The sequence below is a fragment of the Haliotis cracherodii genome, unplaced genomic scaffold, assembly GCF_022045235.1.
Source record: "Haliotis cracherodii isolate W230 unplaced genomic scaffold, xgHalCrac1.p SCAF_14, whole genome shotgun sequence".
In the NCBI taxonomy this organism is placed as follows: Eukaryota; Metazoa; Mollusca; class Gastropoda; order Lepetellida; family Haliotidae; genus Haliotis; species Haliotis cracherodii.
This window is the reverse complement of record NW_027266269.1, coordinates 17,213,853-17,240,032: the sequence shown is the minus strand read 5'-3', so window position 1 is coordinate 17,240,032 and position 26,180 is coordinate 17,213,853. Positions and strand designations below refer to the sequence as shown.

Sequence of the window (26,180 nt, the reverse complement as noted above, 5' to 3'; positions counted from 1 at the left end):
TTGAAATTCCGCAGCTGGAGATTCCGCAGCTGGAGATTCAGTTTGTTCGAGTATGTTGGCTCGAAATCCGGTTTGTTTAATATTTGGTGTGCTCGAGATTGCAAGTGCTCGTTTGTTGTAAGCTAGAGATAAGGTAGGTATATTTTAGATTTTATTTTAGTAGTAAAAATGTTTATATAAATTAGGGATAGGGTTACTTAGCAGATGTATTGTTTGGTGCCTTTTCTTTTTCAATATATATATTTCTTAAAATTTCATATCAATTTTGCTTTAAATTCCCATATTGTTAAAATCTTTATTGTAACCATTTCCGTACCCGGAGCCCGCAACTCCAAATTTTTTTTTATTGTTCCACATTACTGTACTGCATATTGATTTTGTTTTGGGTGGACTGTGGCTTGGTGTCAGAAGTGATTTTAGAATAATGTGTGTGTAATATATCTACACCTATGTATTTATAAGTTAATCGGTATGGTCTGTATGGCAAAGACTGTCCCCATGCTGAGGATTGCGGAAGAGGTTCTTTCTGACCAGCACGCGGGTGGATGCCCGGAGGCCGTCCTTTGTCCATGGAGGGGGGGGGGGGGGGGGGGGTGATGTAACGGAAGTTTACACACTACACTTGCCACAACCGGAACAGGAAGTTACCTTGGTTCATACGGGTGTTTCGAACATCCGGGTTTTGGGAAAGGGATATTTAAGCTCGTGCATGTCGCGCGAGCGGCAGTCAGCGTCTGGCTCCAGGGACAGGCTTGCCGGAGTCAGTGCACACATGTGTTCGGTATGGTAAGATAATTGTGTTAGTAGTAGTTTGTTCTTTTTATTTGCCCAGTCACACCATTTTTCTTTATGAGTAGGTTATCATGTTTGTTATAATGGGATAGATTTAGCAAGTAGCTTAGTAATATTTTCTGCTGGAAATTGTGTGCCAGTGTTGGTTAGGCTAAAGAAGTTTCAAAACTTTGGACCCGGTGTGTCAACCGAGGTTGTTAGATATGTTCGAGGACTGTGAATAGTGAACGCTTTTGACGCCTCCGTGTCTACCGTTCGATATTGATAATACTTCCATTGGGTTGTCACCAGTTTGTGTAGGAATTTGTAACACATGTATACTGGTCAGTAATACTTCCATTGTTTTGTAAACCGTTGTCTGAACATGTAACACATGTATACTGGTCGAAAATACTTCCATTGGGTTGTCACCAGTTTGTGTAGGAATTTGGGAGCACCTTTAGAATACAGTACCACAACTTCTCGTGAGGACGATCTCTGCCGAAGGTCACATGTCACAAGACAAGCAACCAGTTTTAGTGAGAATCCGTCGGATGCGAACCCGCGACCTTCGGATTATTTGCCTGACAGCTAACCGACTGAGCTACGTCCACACTGTTAAACTTAGTGCAAATCTACCTAGTCATGCCTATGATGTTACGGAACTGAACGAAAAGGGTCGAAAAGGTGACGGACACTTACGAAGGTTACGGGTGGGCATGGTGTCTCGTGACTTTAGTCTACGGACACTTACGAATGATCCCGATGCCATTTGGCACACTCGTCACATTCCGTAATCTACGAGATACCGGGTGGTGAGGAATGAGCCGATATGCCGCGAACTGAAAACGGCTCCAGGCGTCAGACGTCGAACTCGCGAGTGCGCATGAATGATATGGTATTTAATAATTCGTCGGGTGATTTTTGTGACAGAAAAGTGTGGTAGGGAACACTGTAAGGATGATGTGGATAAAAGTAAGGAACGATGGAGGAATAAGCATGACTAGTGACGACACAACAGTGAGTTCGCTTTTGAATCAGTACTGAAAAATGTAGCCGGTGACAGTTTCCAGTTGCCAAAATATTCGACACAAAACCATTTCATCCTTTTTACTCGACGTTTTTGCCTCTATATAATCTATAATAGCCACTAAACGAGTACCTAGCCCCTAACCCTAATGATCGTAAACGGGTGATTGATCGTAAAGGGGATCCAAGGGTTAAGGATAGACTTAGGGTAATCTAATAGCCACTAAACGGGTTCCTAACCCTAATGATCGTAAAGGGGTGAATTATCGTAAAGGGGATCCAAGGGCTAAGGATAGAGTTCGGGGTAACCTACTCTAACACTGGCGACATTTGGATGTGTTCAGCACCACTAAATATCCCTAACAAACTACATTCTTTTGCATAATAATGAAAATTAATGCACCGAAAAAATAATATATGTATCCCCCCCATTTATAACCCTTTTAGCCACTTGAATTACGAGAAAAACGAAATAAAAAATAAATAAAAAATGAAAGTGCTTTCGTAAACTAGCGCTTGCTATAAAATGCGCCGCCGCAGGCTAATTTCAGTAAACAAATATTCAAAACTCTCCACAGCTCTTGGCATATTCAATGACATTTCGTGTAGAGAAGATAGATCACTGGGAGGAGCTTATGCACACTCGATGACCCCTGACGTCACAGGGCATTGTTTCGCCGGTGTGACTGGCAACAAATTACGTCATAGGGTATGATCACGTGTTTGAAAAGTTTGTGGTACTGTATTCTAAAGGTAGGCCGGAATTTGTAACACATGTATACTGGTCGGTAATACTTCCATTGGTTTTTATTTAGTGGAGTCTGAACTAGAAATTAATGTATATCATTTGCAAATTCTTGAAAATGGTAATAAATCAGTATGTGGAATAATTTTGTAGTTTGTCCCTTTGTTTAGGATTTAAGCCTTCCTCTATCAAACAGAGTGCCACCCAAACTGGGAGAACCTCGTTTGAATTTTTGTAAGCGTAACAAGAGTTCATGCAAACTCTTGAGGCCGGAATGAGTCTTTAAAAATAAATCGCTTACAATTACATCACATGTTTCTGGCAGGAGTATTTCCCCCGAAGAGTAATTACATGCACCTCCCAGCACCTACCAACTGACAGCAAGCAAAGACAGCATTTCAACAGCAGTATTTAATCAGGATTTCATCAGGGAGTGGTGCATGTGACACAGACATACTGGCAGTGGAGGGAGTCACACACCACTCAGACAGCAGCACCTCCTGCACACACATCAGGAAACTGCATCAATACAATGTCAACAATACAAGTGATACAATTGTATGCACATGTAGAAAACAATAAATGAAGACTAATGTCACATATTTGATATTTTTCTGGAATATTACAAACCATTTCTGGAAATAATAGTGTGTGTGCTTAATTATGATTCTGATTAACATCATTATAAATATTTTGCTAATAACAGAAGGCGAGTTAGGATAACAGCCTGCTCAGGAGGTGAGTAACTGTACACTTGTTGGTTAAAAGTCTGTACCCTGAGTAAGAATTCTGTGGCAAGGTAAGATGCGCGATCACTGTGTGGACATGGTGACCCAAGGTCAGTCCAAAGTCACCAAATACAGCAGCACAATCTCTGTAGCTCACCTGACTTTCATGAAAATACAACACTTGAGATTAAATGAGGTTTAACAAGCAGACATCCATAAACACAATCATCAATGTTTTTACACAAATCAATAAATTAAAGTGGCATCATTATGAACATGAAAATTACATTAACTGGCACAAGCAGTTTTAGTCCATGTCAAAGAGGACACACATAAAGTTCCTTCATACTAAATCACACCAAGACAACGAAAGTGATTGTGTTTAAGATGGCTACCGGTGTAAGTATAGGATCAAGTCTCAGACAAATCAGAGGTTGATAGTTATTAACAGCTACTCAATATGTGTCGATTCATAGTATATGTATATATGTTCTGATACATACTTACTAAATATCCAATACATGTACAGAGGTTGAATAAGGAAACACTATCTCAGTATGACTGTCATCTGAGAGTTTCAATATCAGATTTCATTGCAAAGATCATGCTTGAGGACAAAACATAACCCAAGTTTCATCTGGTACAAACAGCATACACCACGTCCTCATTCCTTACTCCAGACGTAACAAAACGCAATCCAACATTGTTTCAAAGTCTTACTATTGTAATCTTTATAGATTACAAGATACAAGCTCTCAATACAATTTGGTACTGAAAAACATAAGATAAGGAACTTCCTACTTATGAATGCAGGGTCCCATTCCACAAAGCTATCATAAGTCTGTTAGACATGGGAGTTGCCATTATCTTACTGCTGTGATAGCCTTTCTGGAACAGGGACCTAGTATGGCATCAGTGTGTACCGAGTTGTCTCCCCTCCATCTATGACGTGCTGTACTTAAACAGGGATATGATGCATAGCATGGTGAGGTCTTTGTTGTTTAACACCACACTCAGCAATATTCCAGCTATATGATGGCGGTCTGTAAAAAATCGAGTCTGGACCAGACAATCCAGTGATTGTATCACAATTGCGTAGATCGATGCTCGTGGTGTCAATGACATGCATCAACCAAGTCAGTGAGCCTGACCACCGGATCCCATTAGTTGCCTCTTACGACAAGGGTAGTCGTCTTTTACGGCAAGTATGGGATGCATTGGTAATCCTATTAAGTTCCTCTGGCAGGACTGGATGAAGCAACAAGTTCTACATATAATATACAGACTAATGCCACTCAGCAATACTGAACATGATATAACAAGTGATGCCACACAGCAGTGTGTCACCTACTGGCACACATTGCACCTCGCTGCCTCACAGGAAGTCCAACTTCAACAAGGATCTACACAGGTTGGCAGTAAATATAGCTGTGTATCTTGATTGGTTGGACTGACTGACTGACTGCACTGCCGACTGATGAGTCTAGTGCTGGACTGGGGTATGTGGTCTAACAGTGCAACATCTACATATCACAGCACTCTGATACACAGAAACAAACAACTCTCTAACTGGGTAAATATTCTCTTGCCATGGTAAAACAAACATGTAAACACTGAACTGCTATGGAGGAAGTCATCAAGAGATGACAAGTGTCCCCACCTTCTTGCTGCGCGGCCTAGAGGTGGGTTTGAGGTGAGTTCTGACACAGACTCAACCCTTAATGAAAGAAAATGACAAATATTAAATATACAAAACAAAAAACATACATCATGTACATAGTAAAAGTTCCCAATGTACAGTACAAGGTTAGTTGAGTGTATTGTGAAGAAGTATTCAGCTGATAGCAGCTCTGCCAAGACTACATACTGATCACCATGAGGCCCCCATCACACACGGCTGGACACAACTGGATGGATGAGAAGTACAGAATGAGTCGGGCACATCAATACTGCCCCTCACTCGGAGAATGCCATCCAACAAACACACAGGGAGAGCTGCCGGTGTAGCTTTCTTAAAGTCTACAGCTATGTTTGGACGGACCGAACATTGAAAACGGTGGTAGAATCTGCTATGTGTCATCATATCCTACATTCACTAATGCTCTGCAGAATGTAGGTATACCCATATCTCTCCTGGTGTAGACACTCCCGAACAGCTCCTTATCACTGTACCACGGAGTTGAACCTACAGACGTATTAGCTTCACAAAGATGTCTACAGTGTTGTAGGATTGAAGCAACATAGTGATGCATCAATATCAGATGGGAATCACTGAGTCAATGTTATGCATTTTACCTTACAACCTTCCTGAAGAGGTTACTGTTGTTTTAAATATGCATATCTAAACTTATTCATTTAGATAAGTTACCAGTTTCTGCTCCAACTACAGCCTTGGACATAGCTGATTTATGCAATACTGGTATTATGAAGACACCACAGTGTCCTGCCAGGCCTGCATCATCACTCTTCTCACAGAACTAATGTCTAACAGCCAGGCGTACAACAACATGCAGCATGACATACTCCACAAGCAATCACTCCTAGTGTATCGGTAACCCCCATCCATATTGTTTGGATTCATACACTTATTTTCAATTTAATCAGAACATAAACCCCGAGATTGTTTTGATTCATACACTTATCTTGTAATTAATCAGTACATAAAGGTAAACCAAGAGATCGTTTTGATCCATACACTTATCTTGTAATTAATCAGTACATAAATTGTTTTGATTCATACACTTATCTTGTAATTAATCAGTACATAAAGGTAAACCAAGAGATTGTTTTGATTCATACACTTATCTTGTAATTAATCAGTACATATTAGGTAAACCAAGAGATTGTTTTGATTCATACACTTATCTTGTAATTAATCAGTACGTAAATTGTTTTGATTCATACACTTATCTTGTAATTAATCAGTACGTAAAGGTAAACCAAGAGATTGTTTTGATTCATACACTTATCTTGTAATTAATCAGTACATAAAGGTAAACCAAGAGATTGTTTTGATACATACACTTATGTTGTAATTAATCAGTACGTAAAGGTAAACACAGAGGTTGATTTGATACATACACTTATGTTGTAATCAATCAGTACATAAAGGTAAACCAAGAGATTGTTTTGATACATACACTTATGTTGTAATCAATCAGTACATAAAGGTAAACCAAGAGATTGTTTTGATACATACACTTATGTTGTAATTAATCAGTACGTAAAGGTAAACTCAGAGATTGTTTTGATACATACACTTATGTTGTAATTAATCAGTACATAAAGGTAAACTCAGAGGTTGTTTTGATACATACACTTATGTTGTAATCAATCAGTACATAAAGGTAAACTCAGAGGTTGTTTTGATACATACACTTATGTTGTAATCAATCAGTACATAAAGGTAAACTCAGAGGTTGTTTTGATACATACACTTATGTTGTAATCAATCAGTACATAAAGGTAAACTCAGAGATTGTTTTGATACATATACTTATCTTGTAATTAATCTGTATGAGAGACAGAACAGGACTTGTGTTCAGTGTAAATCCATCTTCATACTATTTGGTCAGGGCTGACACGACAGCCGAACTCAGTCATGTAAACAGACTAGTTTAATCCACAGCATCTGTCATCAAGAAAATACACTTGAAACGTACTTGCCCAAGTTTAGGAGAAACTTGAATATAAATTTCTCTATGTTTCTGACTACAGATGACCTGCCACTTTTACCCTAGCTCAAATCCACTCCTAAGGCACCATGTTATTAATTTCTTCATTTACAGATTTTCAAAATAAGACTCCAGGTCGGGTATTAACATAAAACGTAATTTTCATGCTTCAACAAGGAGAGAAAAGACAGTTTTCAAAAGTTAATTTTACCTATCCTTGTGAAAACTGTTGTGAACAGATGCTTAAAGAAAGGAACTAAACACAAAACTCCTGACAACTCCAAGTTCGATACACGGCTGAAAACAGCCTTAGTCCCATAGAGCACGTACCTACATAGCTGTAGTCAGATGCCCTGCACCACATACATTCACACACACTGATTTCCTGGAGTAACACACTCACAATGCAGTGTCATGCTGTTAGGACAACATTTCAATCATTTCAACACTAACACAACACAAATATTTTATCAAGAGAAACAGATGTCAATCATTCATAGTTTGCTAACATAATGGTGCATTAAGATGTTGAAGATGGGGAATCGACTTGATTTGTGCCTCTGACCCTTTTCTATCTTACACTGAGATCAGAACCTATTCCTTGTATTATCTCAATGTCTAAACGCTGTGTTTAATGTCAGGTATGCATATTTGTCAATTTATTTCAAAGTCCTACTTGTGAATGATTCCATAATTAATTGAATGCAAGACCATTTACCCCTAGAATATGTATCTTAAAACCAATACTTGTGTTATCAATTTCAATTTTTGTTATTTCATCCTGACATTATTTAGTGCCTCACATCTTTGCAACAAAAAGCTGTTTAACAAAAAATAAAACTGGTCCGGTCTTGTAAATCAAGTCATTTCTTACAGTAAATTAGAATTTTCGGTGGTACTCAAGTCAACCTAGTCCAGACACACATGCCCTGACACACATGCCCAGACACACATGCCCAGACACACATGCCCAGACACACATGCCCAGACACACAGGTCCAGACACACATGCCCTAACACACAGGTGCAGAGACACATGCTCAGACACACAGGTCCAGACACACATGCCCAGACACACAGGTCCAGACACACATGCCCAGACACACATGCCCTGACACACAGATCCAGACACACATGCCCAGACACACAGGTCCAGACACACATGCCCTAACACGCAGGTCCAGACACACATGCCCAGACACACAGGTCCAGACACTCAGTTCTAGGGACACAGGTCCAGACACACACGCCCTTACACACAGGTCCAGACACGCATGCCCTGACACGCAGGTCCAGGCACACATGCCCTGACATGCAGGTCCAGACACACATGCCCTGACACACAGGTCCAGACACACATGCCCTGACACATATGCCCAGACACGCAGGTCCAGACACATGCCCAGACACACATGCCCTGACACGCAGGCCCAGACACACATGCCCAGACACACATGCCCTGACACACATGCCCTGACACACATGCCCTGACACACATGCCCTGACACACATGCCCTGACACACAGGTCCAGACACACATGCCCTGACACACAGGTCCAGACACACATGCCCTGACACACAGGCCCAGACACACAGGCCCAGACACATGCCCTGACACACAGGTCCAGACACACAGGTCCAGACACACATGCCCTGACACACAGGTCCAGACACACATGCCCTGACACACAGGTCCAGACACACATGCCCTGACACACAGGTCCAGACACACATGCCCTGACACACAGGTCCAGACACATATGCCCTGACACACAGGTCCAGAAACACATGCCCCTGACACACATGCCCTGACACACAGGTCCAGACACATATGCCCTGACACACAGGTCCAGACACATATGCCCTGACACACAGGTCCAGACACACATGCCCTGACACACAGATCCAGCACTACATCACAGGTGGTCATATCACAGCTAACAGATAGCACCTTACAGTGGTAACAGCTAAGTTTCATCGTCTATGTGGAAAAACTCAAATGTGCGCAACCATCTGACGGAGATGTCAAACGTGGTGAAGCTGATGCCGACAGCAATGGGTCCTTTGATCCAGTTCATGCTGAGTCCCTTGTACATGCCCCTGATGAAGCCCTCCTCCCTGATCACCTGTGTGGCTGTCCCCACGATGCTGGTGTAGTCCTTGGAGTGACCGGTCACACCTGCAACACCACAGTCTCACATACACCAATGTTTAGTCTAGGGCTGAGACAGGGGGATCCTGAGAAGGACCTGGCTACCCACAGGACTACATGGCTCATGGTTAGTCATGTGATATATTGCATAATGGCTGTAACAGTAAAGAGTCATTTCTTACTGATGAAGCACACATTCCTCATGCTTGAATAAAGATAACGGCTCTGTAGGTATGGGCAAGATAAGTGTTTTATCTGTGGTTTTACCTAGTTTTTGACTCGAAAGTTTGTACGCAAGACAATTTGTAGACCTACCTGTCATGTCATCAATCACACAAAGCATTATATCTGAAACTATATTTGAACCAGATAAATTATTCTAATATCATGTTATTTTACCTATCGTAGTTTATGCTTTTACTTTTTATATTTGAAATCACTATAAGGGTAGCACTTTTGTATATTACAGGTTATTCTTAATGTATGGTATAGTTTTGGCGGGTCACCCTTTGAGGTCAACCAATCAGCGATCACAACATGAAGGTTTCACAAGTTTTGATCAAGATAACAACACATTGACATAAAATAACAACAAATATGACTTTTTTTACAAGTCAGAGTATAGCATTTATGATGTATGTATACATTCTGTGGAAACTGTGGTTTGTCAATGGTGGTAGCCTGATCAGGTTTGCAATAAGTAATCTTCCGATCAGTTCACCCACAATTTTGCCAAAATTTAAGACCATACATTAAATGGAATGTTGATTACAGTTGATAAAATAGATTGAACACATGAAGCCAGATATAGAATTAGCACTTTTCAAAACTAGATAGAGTACCTTATTCGACACATTAAGCGCCCCGCTCTAATAAGCGCCCAAGGCGATATTTGCTAATATATTGGCTAGTGAACAATCCCAATTAGCACGCCTTCCGATTGATTAATGTAGACAAGACTTATTTATTCGCGTATAATATGCACTCGTGTATTATATGCACACTTAATTATGGGCAATAAAATTCTGGAAAAATAATTCTGTCGTACATAAACATTTCAGGCTGTCAGCATAAACCACGCCCTGGGCGCTTATTACGTCGAATACGGTAATAACAGGACTAATTTGCAGAGCACTTTAATATACATGGAATATATCTGATAGGCAAAAAAGTTGAGGTTAAGACAAAGACAGTATAAGAACACTCCAGCATCAACATGATCTAGTCCTTCTCCCCTACTGTCTGCATGGACCCCTACCTACTACTACCTGCCCTTCGTATCTGCTGTCTGCCCTCTCCACCTGTCTGCCCTCCCCCACCTGCTGTCTGCCCTCCCTGCTTGCTGTCTGCCCTCCCTGCTTGCTGTCTGCCCTCCCCATCTGCTGTCTGCCCTCCCCATCTGCTCTCTGCCCTCCCCATCTGCTCTCTGCCCTCCCCATCTGCTCTCTGCCCTCCCCACCTGTCCTCCCCATCTGCTGTCTGCCCTCCCCATCTGCTGTCTGCCCTCCCCATCTGCTGTCTGCCCTCCCCATCTGCTGTCTGCCTTCCCCATCTGCTGTCTGCCCTCCCCACCTGCTGTCTGCCCTCCCCACCTGCTGTCTGTCCTCCCCACCTGCTGTCTGTCCTCCCCATCTGCTGTCTGTCCTCCCCATCTGCCCTACCCACCTGCTGCCTGCCCTCCCCACCTGCTGCCTGCCCTCCCCATCTGCTGTCTGCCCTCCCCATCTGCTGTCTGCCCTCCCACCTGCTGCCTGCCCTTCCCATCTGCTGCCTGTCCTCCCCATCTGCTGTCTGCCCTCCCCATCTGCTGTCTGCCCTCCCCATCTGCTGTCTGCCCTCCCCATCTGCTGTCTGCCCTCCCCACCTGCTGCCTGCCCTTCCCATCTGCTGTCTGCCCTCCCCATCTGCTGTCTGCCCTCCCCATCTGCTGTCTGCCCTCCCCATCTGCTGTCTGTCCTCCCCATCTGCTGTCTGCCCTCCCCATCTGCTGTCTGTCCTCCCCATCTGCTGTCTGCCCTCCCCATCTGCTGTCTGCCCTCCCCATCTGCTGTCTGCCCTCCACATCTGCTGTCTGTCCTCCCCATCTGCTGTCTGTCCTCCCCATCTGCTGCCTGCCCTCCCCATCTGCTTTCTGCCCTCCCTCACCTGCTATCTTCCCTCGCCACCAACAGTCATCCCTTTGCGTTTGCCTTCCTCACTGCCTGCCGTGCTTACCTGCTGTCTGCATCCGGCGGCGCACAATGTCCAGGGGGTAGGAGGCCGACTGGCCCAGCAGCCCCGCCACAGCACCAAAGGACAGACGCTCCACTGGAGAGGGATCTTTACCCATTGCATACTCTACACAAAATACACTGACATAAAACCATGGCAAGGAGTATATGCAAAATAAACTTGTACACAATGAGCAAATGAATAACACTGGATGACATATCAGTTCAAGCTAAATCAATGTTCATTGACTGTAATCATCATAAGTCATCTTCCCATGGCAAGGGCGTTTATTGACTACAAAAGTCCAGTTTCCACACTTGCCCAACTATGTTGGAATTTCTGTGCTCGATTGTAGCGCCATAAGTGGCTATTACAAGTTATGTCCCTTCCATGTCCATCCCACTGACCAATCAGATTCCACTTCTTCTATCACTTGTAATTGCTTCAAACAAAATGGCGGTGCCGAGTCAAGACCATCTGATTGATATTCAAGATGTATATAGTAATAAAATGGGCCTTACCTCACAAAATGCATTAAATCACTTGAGCATCTTGATTAAAAACATGAAAAGATTGGCAAAATATCTGTTGACGTCCAGTTGGCGGTACACATGCTTTGCAAATACTTTAGTCGACAGAAATCTACACGTTGAAATCCATATGGTTTATGAACCGGATGTCTAGTTCATTACGTGATTTTGATTGAACTATGTATGGACTCGTTTGTCCAGCCAAAATGTAACTCCAGAATTCCAGCCTAGTTCGGCAAGGGTGGAAACAGGACTTTCATAGTCAGTTAACTCACTTGCCTCCGCAAGATGTCATTCGTGAGTGAGTTGGGTTTAACAACTCTTTCAACAGTATTCCAGTTATATCACGGCATGTCAGCTTAATGTGCGAGGAAAACCCAAAGTGATGCAGGTCTTAGATGTTTACCACTTTGGTGCTGACAGAACTAGGAACATAATCTCGGCAAACTGGGATTTGTTTCCAGCATGCGCAAAGGGACACAACTTTGCAAAACAAAAGAAGCACCTTAGGAGTGCCAACATGCCCCCTATTCAACATTAAGGTGTCCAAGGTGGAAAGTGTTAACCAGAGATTGTAAGGCAAGGCAAGTAATCATCAAGATCATACCAGCATGTAATTTCTTAAGACTCTCATAAGTGAAGAAGCTTGTCCCTGAGTATGGAATGGAGCCGAGTATCGTGGGAGTGAATCCTCTGTACAGAGTGCGTACACCCTCCTCTTTATATGTCTTCATGATCACCTCCTTCAGGTTGTGATATCTACAACAAGATAATCTTTGCAACCAAAATGCCTTAAAAGATTGTCTTTCATCATATGGTCAACCCCTAGCAAACACCAACATATCGGTTGTCATGAATCATACTGACTTGATCGCATCAGTTGACAGTTGACAAAGTACAATGGTTGCTACCTCTAATAACATAGTTACAAGCACTTCTGGTTTAATAACACCACTTCCAGTTTGAAAAACACATGCCCAATGCAGCACAACTTTGAAATAGAACATCCTCAGCCACAAGGAACCTTAATAACATAATTACAAACACTTCAGGTTTATGACTTGACCTTACATCTCAGTTATGAGTGAGTGAGTGAGTATGGTTTTACATCGCTTTTAACAATATCCCAGCAATATCACAGTGGGGGACACCAGAAATGGGCTTCACACATTGTACCCATGTCGGGAATTGAACCCGGGTCTTCGGCGTGATGAGTAAACGCTTTAACCACTAGGCTACCCAACCGCCCCTCTCAGTTATGAACTGCCAAGAGATCATGTGTATAAAGTTTCAGTGAATTCCAATCATGAACGCTCATGATATTGTGTAGGACATTACCAATCACATGTAAGGATCCTCCATACCACACTGAGAATATTTCCTGAACGAAGCTTCATGATTAAATGACCTTAAAGCAGCTTTGACATTGAACACATTCATGACACATGAAAGGTGTTGAGTTAGTTACTTTGAATTCATCTTAACAAAAACCTTTGATTTTTTATTTGAAATTTCATGACATTTTAATCATGTTTCATAATTTGACCTCATGTGACCTTGACCTTATGGAGGACACCCAAAACTTGACGCAATGGAGACCCAATATTCCAATCATTAATACACAAGTCGTCTTGTACCCAAGCTTTCACACAAAGTTGCATTAAGCACCACATATGGGTGGTGATTACAGTATGTAGTTGATGTATGTATAGCATCATATGTGTACTGTAGTTGTGTGTTAATCACCGCCATTGTGTGGTGATTACAGTATGTAGTTGATGTATGTATAACATCATATGTGTGCTGTAGTTGTGTGTTAATCACCGCCATTGTGAGGTGATTACAGTATGTAGTTGATGTATGTATAACATCATATATGTGCTGTAGTTGTGTGTTAATCACCGCCATTGTGAGGTGATTACAGTATGTAGTTGATGTATGTATAGCATCATATGTGTACTGTAGTTGTGTGTTAATCACCGCCATTGTGAGGTGATTACAGTATGTAGTTGATGTATGTGTAGCCGGGCGTGGTGTCATGTGTCCAGCCACTGGGCTGCTAGTCAAAACAGGAGGCAGTTCTTGAAGATGATGATCATATTTATTCTTTTGGAGTAGATGGTGGGAGGGAAGCTGTAATGAAGAGTCCTCCCTCCATAAAGAGTTCATGCAGAATATGTTATAATTTAATTTAAGCCAAAAGGAAACAGATTAATTTATAGGGATATGTTGGGGAGCACATGGTTGAAGACCATGTGCTCAATTATTGTAACACAAAATGTGTGAGCTGGCAAACATTTAGATATAACAAATTAAATAATAATGCAATTAAATATAATTTACTTTAATGATAAGCTGTGATACCCTTTCTATGAATATATTTGTTTCCAAAGCAGGATGGAAAGAGATCAGAATATTGATATGTTTCTCACCTGTAATGAAGAGTCCTCCCTCCATAAAGAGTTCATGCAGAATGCATGAGGAGGGCAGGTGAGAAAGGAAGTTAAAGAAGTGGACCAAAGGGCCAATCAAAAGAAAGGTAGCATCTGTATTTAAAGGAAGTCAAGATGCTTCAGTCACATGAAGTGGTGGACATATCTAAAAATAGATAGGGGGAAGTCCAGGTGAAGCTGGAGAAATTACAGAGGCTGCAAAAGGGTATCAGGTTGGTGTTAGCTGGCTGACATTCAACTGCAGACAAGGACAACATATAATGAACATATAATGAACACAGAATGAAGTGATCGTGATAATAGATGAACATGTATGTATATATGTATAGAATGAATCTAAGGGGGGTTAAAAGAGGGGGGTACTTATGTGGCTATAACTCATTCAGAGTTAGCACCACCACCCGGCTACATATGTATAGCATCATATGTGAACTGTAGTTGTGTGTTAATCACCGCCATTGTGTGGTGATTACAGTATGTAGTTGATGTATGTATAACATCATATGTGTACTGTAGTTGTGTGTTAATCACCGCCATTGTGTGGTGATTACAGTATGTAGTTGATGTATGTATAACATCATATGTGTACTGTAGTTGTGTGTTAATCACCGCCATTGTGTGGTGATTACAGTATGTAGTTGATGTATGTGTAGCATCATATGTGTGCTGTAGTTGTGTGTTAATCACCGCCATTGTGAGGTGATTACAGTATGTAGTTGATGTATGTATAACATCATATGTGTACTGTAGTTGTGTGTTAATCACTGCCATTGTGTGGTGATTACAGTATGTAGTTGATGTATGTATAACATCATATGTGTACTGTAGTTGTGTGTTAATCACTGCCATTGTGTGGTGATTACAGTATGTAGTTGATGTATGTATAACATCATATATGTGCTGTAGTTGTGTTAATCACTGCCATTGTGTGGTGATTACAGTATGTAGTTGATGTATGTATAACATCATATGTGTACTGTAGTTGTGTGTTAACCAGATCTCCCTGGCAACACCAGAACTCTGAATTAGTCGCTTACTTTTCCTTAGCTGTGACAGCCATTCTAGCCCGCACCATGTCAAGGGGGTAGGTGCAGGCCACAGAGGTTGTCCCAGCCAGAGCACCTGCCAGGAACCTTCTCCCAGGGGGCAGATGTCTGCAACAACATTGGATACATATTGTCAGATGTTCAGGTAGCATCTTTTCACACACAAACATCAATCCATTTGATAATTTTAATCATCATGCAGGTAGAATCTTGGTTTACCAGGAATATATGTTCAAAAGCAACGGGCTCTGGTGTGGGCAAAGGTTGTGAAAGGGTAAGTCTGTGTGTGTGTGAACAAGTTTAGTGAAGCTTAGTAATGTCATTGACATAATTTTGTTATTCCAGCTTTCTGATTGCAATGTATCAAGATACAATTTGTAGTTATGTAGTACACAAAAAATCCTTCTCACTTTTTCCTCTTGTCCTTGAGGAGGAGCCACTTGTACTGCTCATGAGCAGCGTACTGGATAGCAGCGTATGGCACAATTCTGGCCATGGTTGCCGAGTTGCCGCGCCACAAGCGCAGGAAGCCCTCATCCTTGAATGTGAGGTGCAGAAAACGGATAGCTTGACGAAACGAGAATCGGGTGTTGCTGACTGCAAGTACAAAGTTTCGTTATTTGTAGTATGACCTGTTTTTCAGGTGTGCCCAAGGGTACTGGACCTGTTTTTCTGTGCCCAAGGGTACTGGACCTGTTTTTCTGTGCCCAAGGGTACTGGACCTGTTTTTCAGGTGTGCCCAAGGGTACTGGACCTGTTTTTCTGTGCCCAAGGGTACTGGACTGTTTTTCAGGTGTGCCCAAGGGTACTGGACTGTTTTTCAGGTGTGCCCAAGGGTACTGGACCTGTTTTTCTGTGCCCAAGGGTACTGGACCTGTTTTTCAGGTGTGCCCAAGGGTACTGGACCTGTTTTTCAGGTGTGCCCAAGGGTACTGGACCTGTTATCAGGTGTGCCCAAGGGTACTGGACCTGTTTTTCAGGTGTGCCCAAGGGTACTGGACCTGTTTTTCAGGTGTGCCCAAGGGTACTGGACTGTTTTTCAGGTGTGCCCAAGGGTACTGGACCTGTTTTTCAGGTGTGCCCAAGGGTACTGGACCTGTTTTTGAGGTGTGCCCAAGGGTACTGGACTGTTTTTCAGGTGTGCCCAAGGGTACTGGACTGTTTTTCAGGTGTGCCCAAGGGTACTGGACCTGTTTTTCAGGTGTGCCCAAGGGTACTGGACCTGTTTTTCAGGTGTGCCCAAGGGTACTGGACTGTTTTTCAGGTGTGCCCAAGGGTACTGGACTGTTTTTCAGGTGTGCCCAAGGGTACTGGACCTGTTTTTCTGTGCCCAAGGGTACTGGACTGTTTTTCAGGTGTGCCCAAGGGTACTGGACCTGTTTTTCAGGTGTGCCCAAGGGTACTGGACCTGTTTTTCAGGTGTGCCATTTTAGATTTAGTTGTGCCTTGTCTATATTTCCCAATAATTAAAACAAAAGGCTGCTAATCCATTTGATCAAAATATTTTATGACAAATTAAGTCAGTTACACCTATTTCCAACTGTGATTCACTTGCTTCTGTTAAAAGTGCATATTGAACACCTTTAAATATTCATTGGATTGTAAATATGTTTTAAAGTTAACGGTTCTGAAATCCCTACATTATTTTCCCATTTTCCAACTGGTTGACCATACATACTCTTTGCAAATTTTGCATTATATTCAATTTTTAGCCCCGTCACATATTAACCACAACTTCTAGTTTGTAAGTGGCCCGTTATTGTGAATACCTCAGGCTGATTACATTTGTTCTATCACACATGTCAGTCGTGTCTACAATCAATATTCACTTCTCAGGGATTGCACTAGCACTCGGCGGAGGGGGCAGTGGCAGCGGTATAGGCTGTTTTTCTTGCAGTAACTTTTCTACTGTAGTGGAATTTTTCTTTTCAGATTCTTCGATATTGCCAAATAGTGATTGTTTGGCATTTCACAACAGTCAACGGGAATAACCACTGCCTTTGAAATGCAATACCTACTTAATATTTGTGATATTCTGTCAAAATATGGAAAGAAGTACATTCAAATGTATTTTGTGCAATCTTGAACATCTCTTCAAACGTCTATAAGATAGAGTCTACTTGAATCACAGGAAGTGACTTACAACAGGCAACATGCAACTAATGGGGAAGCTGGGAAACTAGCACATAAAATTAAAGTAGATATTATATTTCTTTTATGTGTGCTAAAGGCACAGCAGCACTGAGTAGTTTCAAGCCCTGAATTACCACTTTAAACAACAAACAACTGACCAACAATGGACAACTAGCTATGGCAGAAGTCCCTGAGGATGATGGGATCAAGTAGGATAAAACTAGAATGAATGACAGTTACTCTGAAAATTTATTTTTGTTCTATCCAGTGGAGCTATGGTGGTCTTGGCCACAGCTCCAGCCAGGGCTCCAGCAATGAGTGAAGTGATGAACTTGTTGTGCTGCGGCACCTGCAACAGATATGGGCATTTATCAAATGCTAATTAATCCCAATGGCTCTGAACAAAGACACATATATTGCTGTATGACCTGTATGTCAAAAGCATTTGTTTGGGAGCTACATATATTACATACATTACAATACATACCATTACGTTACGTTACGTTACGTTACATTACGCAACGCAACATTACACCACATTACATTACACAATATGACACGCTACGACACAACACAACACACATTACACAACACGACATACATAACACAATATGACACTACACTACACTAGACCCGTGAAGATCCGGGGTAGAACAGATCTTCGGCAACCCATGCTCGCCATAAAAGTTGACTGCTTGTCGTAAGAGGCGACTAACAGGATCGGGTGGTCAAGTTCGCTGACTTGTTTGATGCTTGTCATCGATCCCAATTGCATGGATCGATGCTCATGATGTCAATCACTGAACAGTCTGGTTCAGACTCGATTTCTTTGAGACCGCTGTCATATAGCTGGAATATTGCTAAGTGCGGCGTTAAACAACAAACAAACAAAATGCGACATTACATACACTACACTACACTACACTACACTACATGACATTACACACTACGCTACACTACACTACACTACATGACATTACACACTACGCTACACTACACTACACTACACTACATGACATTACACACTATGCTACACTACACTACACTACACTACATGACATTACACACTACGCTACACTACACTACACTACACTACATGACATTACACACTATGCTACACTACACTACACTACACTACATGACATTACACACTACGCTACACTACACTACACTACACTACATGACATTACACACTATGCTACACTACACTACACTACACTACACTACACTACATGACATTACACACTACACTACACTACATGACACTACATGACACTACACTACACTACACTACATGACATTACACACTACGCTACACTACATGACATTACACACTACACTACACTACACTACATGACATTACACACTACACTACACTACATGACACTACACTACACTACACTACATGACATTACACACTACGCTACACTACACTACACTACACTACACTATATGACATTACACACTACACTACACTACACTACACTACACTACATGACATTACACACTACACTACACTACACTACACTACATGACACTACACTACACTACACTACATGACATTACACACTACGCTACACTACACTACACTACACTACATGACATTACACACTACACTACACTACACTACATGACATTACACACTACGCTACACTACACTACATGACATTACACACTACACTACACTACACTACATGACACTACACTACACTACACTACATGACATTACACACTACGCTACACTACACTACACTACACTACATGACATTACACACTACACTACACTACATGACATTACACACTACGCTACACTACACTACACTACACTACATGACATTACACACTATGCTACACTACACTACACTACACTACATGACATTACACACTACACTACACTACATGACACTACATGACACTACACTACACTACACTACATGACATTACACACTACGCTACACTACATGACATTACACACTACACTACACTACACTACATGACATTACACACAACACTACACTACACTACACTACATGACACTACACTACACTACACTACATGACATTACACACTACGCTACACTACACTACACTACACTATATGACATTACACACTACACTACACTACACTACACTACACTACACTACATGACATTACACACTACACTACACTACACTACACTACATGACACTACACTACACTACACTACATGACATTACACACTACGCTACACTACACTACACTACACTACATGACATTACACACTACACTACACTACACTACATGACATTACACACTACGCTACACTACACTACATGACATTACACACTACACTACACTACACTACACTACATGACACTACACTACACTACACTACACTACACTACATGACATTACACACTACGCTACACTACACTACACTACACTACATGACATTACACACTACACTACACTACACTACATGACATTACACACTACGCTACACTACACTACACTACATGACATTACACACTACACTACACTACACTACACTACACTACACTACACTACATGACATTACACACTACGCTACACTACACTACACTACATGACATTACACACTACGCTACACTACATACACAGCTGTGCCTTTAACTGCCCTTAAATCACTTGTAAAATATCAAATTCCAATGAAACTCAAGCTGTGACATTCAACTAACAAGCACTTCTTTCATGAAGCTTAATAATGCATCTGCAGTCATTTTCGTCGGCTTTTTATAAATTCTAAATATTGTAAAGTTCTCACATATCTGCATTTCGGGAAACAATCAAATTCCTGAAGATTTTAAGTAACAATAGGAGGGATTCTTTGCCCCATTGTCCATGATAGTGGAACATACTGGTCAAGCTGTATGTGTGTTAGCTGAATGTGAGAGGAAAGCTGCAAGTGTGATGCAGGTCTCAGTACCACTTGGTGAAACCCAAGAGCATGGGTACAGTGCTGACAAACCTAAACAGAGCCAATCGGGATTCGTACCCAGGTTTCTAGGTTGCTGGCATGCCTAGGGATACAACTCTGGGAACCACGGCACCTTAGATGATATTCCAGTCACCTTGGAAGATGATGTGTTTGGAAATGCACAACTCTTGAGGGTCATGGGCAGGAGGGTTGGCAGGCAGTTTCAAATAGTTTCGGAAGAACTTGTAGGTCACTAAATGCCAAATTGTGCTCCATAGGATAATATAAGTAGGTGTGGCAACACATTTTGGTCAGAACACGTAACAGTGGCATCTCATTAATAGCATCCATATACTAATGTCCCCTACCCTGCCTTAAGAATGTTGTGGCAAGTGGTGTGAAGTTTACAAATAGCTCTTGTAGAGTTTGTGTTGCCAAACTATAATGCTACCAAACAATGTTCACCCAAACCACACAGCTCCCACCTTTGTCATCATGACAACCAGCCTCCTACCACCCAGGTCTTCATGACCACCCTGCTACCACCCAGGTCTTCAAGACCACCCTGCTCCCACCCAGGTCTTCAGGACCACCCTGCTCCCACCCAGATCTTCATGACCACCCTGCTCCCACCCAGATCATCATGACCAACCTGCTCCCACCAGGTTGTCATGACCACCCTGCACCCACCCAGGTCTTCATGACATCAAGCCTCCTACCACCCAGGTCTTCATGACCACCCTGCTCCCACCCATGTCTTCAGGACCACCCTGCTTCCACCTAAGTCTTCATGACAACCAGCCTCCTACCACCCAGGTCTTCATGACCACCCTGCTCCCACCCAGATCTTCATGACCACCCTGCTCCCCTCTAGGTCTTCATGACCACCCTGCTCCCACCCAGGTCTTCAGGACCACCCTGCTCCCACCCAGGTCTTCAGGACCACCCTGCTTCCACTTAAGTCTTCATGACCACCAGCCTCCTACCACCTAGGTCTTCATGACCACCCTGCTCCCACCCAGATCTTCATGACCACCCTGCTCCTCTCCAGAGGTCTGTTCCACAAAGCGATCTTAGCACTAAGATGATCGTAACTCCCATATTTTAACACAGATTTACGATAATCGTAGCACTAAGATCCCTTTGAGGAACAAGACCCAGGTCTTCAGCACCACCCTGCTCCCACCTAAGTCTTCATGACAACCAGCCGCCTACCACCCAGGTCTTCATGACAACCAGCCTCCTACCACCTAGGTCTTCATGACCATCCTGCTACCTCCCCTTTTCCCAAACTTTAATGCTACCAATGGATGCTTATGGAACACCATGACAACCACCTGCTACCACCCACATGAACATGAAAACAACTGTGTAAATGGCAGCAACCCTGCTACCCCGGACAAACACGTTGAGTTACAAATACAGAGCAAGCAACGATTATTTACCTTGGCATTGATTCTGTGTTCTTCATGGTGAAAGTGTTCCACATCATTCCTGTTGTTGGAGCTGCCTCTGACAGCCATAGAGGGAATGTGCACCACCGTACCGGAGCTACCAGACAACTCCTTCACTTCTGTCACCATACTCCCAGCATACTGACTGCAAAAACACAGACACTCATACACTACAAGGCAAACATAGGGGCACCATTGTCGTACCTGGCTACCATATTTTCAACATCTTGTGATAACCTGATGAACTGATGTTTGCGCTAGGGTTGGTTAATTAACTTGTCATGATACAAAACAACATGTTTTAATGAAAAGAAAACAATCACCTTTGGTTTTACCTTCACCATAAGGCCCAGTGGTTTCACCTTCATCATGAGGCCCAGTGGTTTCACCTTCATCATGAGGCCCAGTGGTTTTACCTTCATCATGAGGCCCAGTGGTTTCACCTTCATCATGAGGCCCAGTGGTTTTACCTTCATCATGAGGCCCAGTGGTTATACCTTCATCATGAGGCCCAGCGGTTTTACCCTTCATCATGAGGCCCAGTGGTTTCACCTTCATCATGAGGCCCATTGGTTTAACCTTCATCATGAGGCCCATTCGTTTTACCTGCATCATGAAGCCTAGTGGTTTCACTTTCATCATGAAGCCTAGTGGTTTCACCTTCATCGTGAAGCCTAGTGGTTTCACCTTCATCATGAAGCCTAGTGGTTTCACCTTCACCATGAGGCCCAGTACACTGGTTTCACCTTCATCATGAGGCCCAGTGGTTTCACCTTCATCATGAGACCCAGTGGTTTTACCTTCATCATGAGGCCCAGTGGTTTCACCTTCATCATGAGGCCCAGTACACTGGTTTCACCTTCATCATGAGGCCCAGTGGTTTCACCTTCATCATGAAGCCTAGTGGTTTCACCTTCATCATGAAGCCTAGTGGTTTCACCTTCATCATGAAGCCTAGTGGTTTCACCTTCACCATGAGGCCCATTGGTTTCACCTTCATCATGAGGCCCAGTGGTTTTACCTTCATCATGAAGCCCATTGGTTTCACCTTCATCATGAGGCCCAGTACAGTGGTTTCACCTTCATCATGAGGCCCAGTACAGTGGTTTCACCTTCATCGTGAGGCCCAGTACAGTGGTTTCACCTTCATCATGAGGCCCAGTACAGTGGTTTCACCTTCATCATGAGGCCCAGTTCAGTGGTTTCACCTTCATCATGAGGCCCAGTTCAGTGGTTTCACCTTCATCACGAGGCCCAGTTCAGTGGTTTCACCTTCATCATGAGGCCCAGTACAGTCGTTTCACCTTCATCATGAGGCCCAGTTCAGTGGTTTCACCTTCATCACGAGGCCCAGTACAGTGGTTTCACCTTCATCATGAGGCCCAGTACAGTCGTTTCACCTTCATCATGAAGCCCAGTTCAGTGGTTTCACCTTCATCATGAGGCCCAGTGGTTTCACCTTCATCATGAGGCCCAGTGGTTTCACCTTCATCATGAGGCCCAGTACAGTGGTTTCACCTTCATCATGAGGCCAAGTACAGTGGTTTCACCTTCATCATGAGGCCCAGTGGTTTCACCTTCATCATGAGGCCCAGTACAGTGGTGTCACCTTCATCATGAGGCCCAGTACAGTGGTTTCACCTTCATCATAAGGCCAAGTGGTTTCAATCCATCATGAGGCCCAGCGACTCCACATTTATCATTTAAGTTGAGGCCGCTGTTATGGTGCACTAGTAAAAACCATGCTTGTGTGTGTTTGTGTTAACAATTCTAAAAGAGTAAGTAGTGGAATACATATGTAGCTTTGAGCAGTTCATGCCGTACATACATAGCAACTGATGGGTGTACAAATGATGTGAGCTGCATATATTTCCCTACCATTATACACATAAAGTGTTTTTTATTACGCCTACATGTGCCAAACTAATTGAACATAATTTTAGAAAAGACCTGAAATAATTTTCCATATCAACATGTTCAAATTCCCTCTTTATTGCAACTAAGGAACTGTCTACTCACCAATCACATACATGCCTTTCTAATTTCTTGTCATTATGTAAGAGTATACCATGAGCCATTTCACCATTTGATGACAGGCTTAAGACATGTGCAAAACACATTGTGCTTGTCAGTACAATTTAGGACAAGAGGACTTCTATAAGGCCTTGTCACTTAATGTTATCTACCCATATCAACACGCCACACCTCATGAAAACATTCTAAACATTCTGCTCCCTCAAAACCCAAGGAAATATTTATTAAAGACCAACCCTTAATTTGTCAATAAAACTATGTCAAATTATATCTGAATTGACTATTACTGTTTTAAGCTGCCATTCAATTTTGAAGTGTCTTTGGAGAGCAGGTTTTAACACTGAACCTGTAACTAAAATAACACAGTGTTAATCAGCATGATCAGGCTGGCAATACTCAAGCTAACTCCCAGATTGTATTCCTGATGATAACTGACAATTGGCTTTATTCATATTATTTATTGATACTTTCTGATCACAGTGTTCACTCCACACGGAGCAATTTCCACTTCCATTTCAATTGGGAGGCCATACATATCATATCCTACAAACCAGAGTTAGAAACTAACAGTTTTCAGTCCACTAGTCCATATAATGACAAGATACAGCAAAACCCTTAAAATGGGCCAATTTCTACTGGTCCTTAGGATACCTTTACTATAGGGCAGTTTGGTAAAGGACTACAGGACTAGTGCGAATTTCTAACGCTGCAAGCGGCACTCAGAAGAATTGCAAAGCATAAATATTACATGCACTTGAGCGTGTTCCACTGGAAATGTTATCTATGTCACACATCTGCATATTACATGTTGCGAATGAAGCTGCATGGACTGACCCTGAAGAAACTTATCCCACTTTGATACAATGAAGCATTTAGCAGGTTAATCATTGGCTGGATCAACAGCTATACAGGTACTGACAAGAAATAAAGAATTTATGCCAGCATAAAGACTTTCATGACAACCACCCTGCCCCAACTCAATCCTTATGACCACCCTGCTCCCAACTAGGTCTCCATGACAACAACACAGCTCCCACCTAGGTCTTCATGACCACCCTGCTCCCACCGAGGTCTCCATGACAACAACACAGCTCCAACCTAGGTCTTCATGACCACCCCGCTCCCACCGAGGTCTCCATGACAACCACACAGCTCCCACCTAGGTCTTCATCACCACCCTGCTCCCACCGAGGTCTCCATGACAACAACACAGCTCCCACCTAGGTCTTCATCACCACCCTGCTCCCACCTAGGTCTTCATGACCACCCTGCTCCCACCTAGGTCTCCATGACAACAACACAGCTCCCACCTAGGTCTTCATGACCACCCTGCTCCCACCTAGGTCTTCATGACCACCCTGCTCCCACCTAGGTCTTCATGACCACACTGCTCCCACCGAGGTCTCCATGACAACAACACAGCTCCCACCTAGGTCTTCATGACAACCACACAGCTCCCACCTGGGTCTTCATGACCACCCTGCTCCCACCTAGGTATCCATGACAACCACACAGCTCCCACCTAGGTCTTCATGACAACCACACAGCTCCCACCTAGGTCTTCATGACCACCCTGCTCCCACCTAGGTCTCAATGACAACCACACAGATCCCACCTAGGTCTTCATGACCACCCTGCTCCCACCTAGCAGGTCTCAAAGTATTGTTTTTTAACTAGTAGCCATATGGCCACCATTACTTTTTTCCAGGTAGCCAATCAACAAGACAAGCCAAAATTTAAGGTAGCCAAAAACATTTCAAATTATCATTTATCAAATAACTATCATAATATGTATACAATTCATAGCACTAGGCTTGAAATTGTATATTAGTGGAAACTGTACTTGGTTTTTGTTGTTTGTGTTATTTGTGACTCGAACAATGATGCATCTTATTACAAGAGGACATAGGTATAGCCTTGCTTATCCAATGAGCATTGTCGACTAAAATAAAATAGTATAACAATCTACCATTAACAGACTTCTATAGGTCTTCGACAATGTGTGTTTGGATGTTAACTGAATATATTCAAAGTGATAAGACACTGAAAGCAAATACCGGTGTTGTAAATGGTGTTATTTATTTCCCACAAAAGGCACCCAGTAACATGAAGAAATACCTCCGTTTTCGAAGCTTCAAATGAATAACACGTTCGTTGAAGACTGTCCCATGACACACCGCTAGAAAGCTTGTTTTTTCATCTACACAATCGTAACATACTATTTCTTTGTAAAAAAATTGGTTTCTAATGATGCTTTCTTGTCGAAATATGCTACAAGGTTTGTG

General features: G+C 42.6%; 1 protein-coding gene across 2 annotated transcripts in view; it reads right to left on the bottom strand.

Moving 5' to 3' along the window:
* Nucleotides 1-3,759: 3,759 nt before the first annotated feature.
* Nucleotides 3,760-26,180, bottom strand: part of LOC139461039 (mitochondrial coenzyme A transporter SLC25A42-like) — a 36,810-nt gene continuing 14,389 nt past the window's right edge. The window contains exons 2-9 of one of the 2 annotated variants that reach the window (XM_071242539.1): nucleotides 21,853-22,006; nucleotides 17,713-17,821; nucleotides 15,750-15,936; nucleotides 15,331-15,447; nucleotides 12,448-12,599; nucleotides 11,314-11,436; nucleotides 8,904-9,126; nucleotides 3,760-6,904 (exon numbers count right to left, since the gene is read on the bottom strand). In XM_071242539.1, the coding sequence (XP_071098640.1) occupies nucleotides 8,915-9,126; nucleotides 11,314-11,436; nucleotides 12,448-12,599; nucleotides 15,331-15,447; nucleotides 15,750-15,936; nucleotides 17,713-17,821; nucleotides 21,853-21,990 (1,038 nt within the window). In that variant the 5' untranslated portion in view covers nucleotides 21,991-22,006 and the 3' untranslated portion in view covers nucleotides 3,760-6,904; nucleotides 8,904-8,914. Of the gene's footprint in view, nucleotides 6,905-8,642; nucleotides 9,127-11,313; nucleotides 11,437-12,447; nucleotides 12,600-15,330; nucleotides 15,448-15,749; nucleotides 15,937-17,712; nucleotides 17,822-21,852; nucleotides 22,007-26,180 lie in introns of those variants that run through there. The other variant, XM_071242538.1, reaches the window with a different exon arrangement.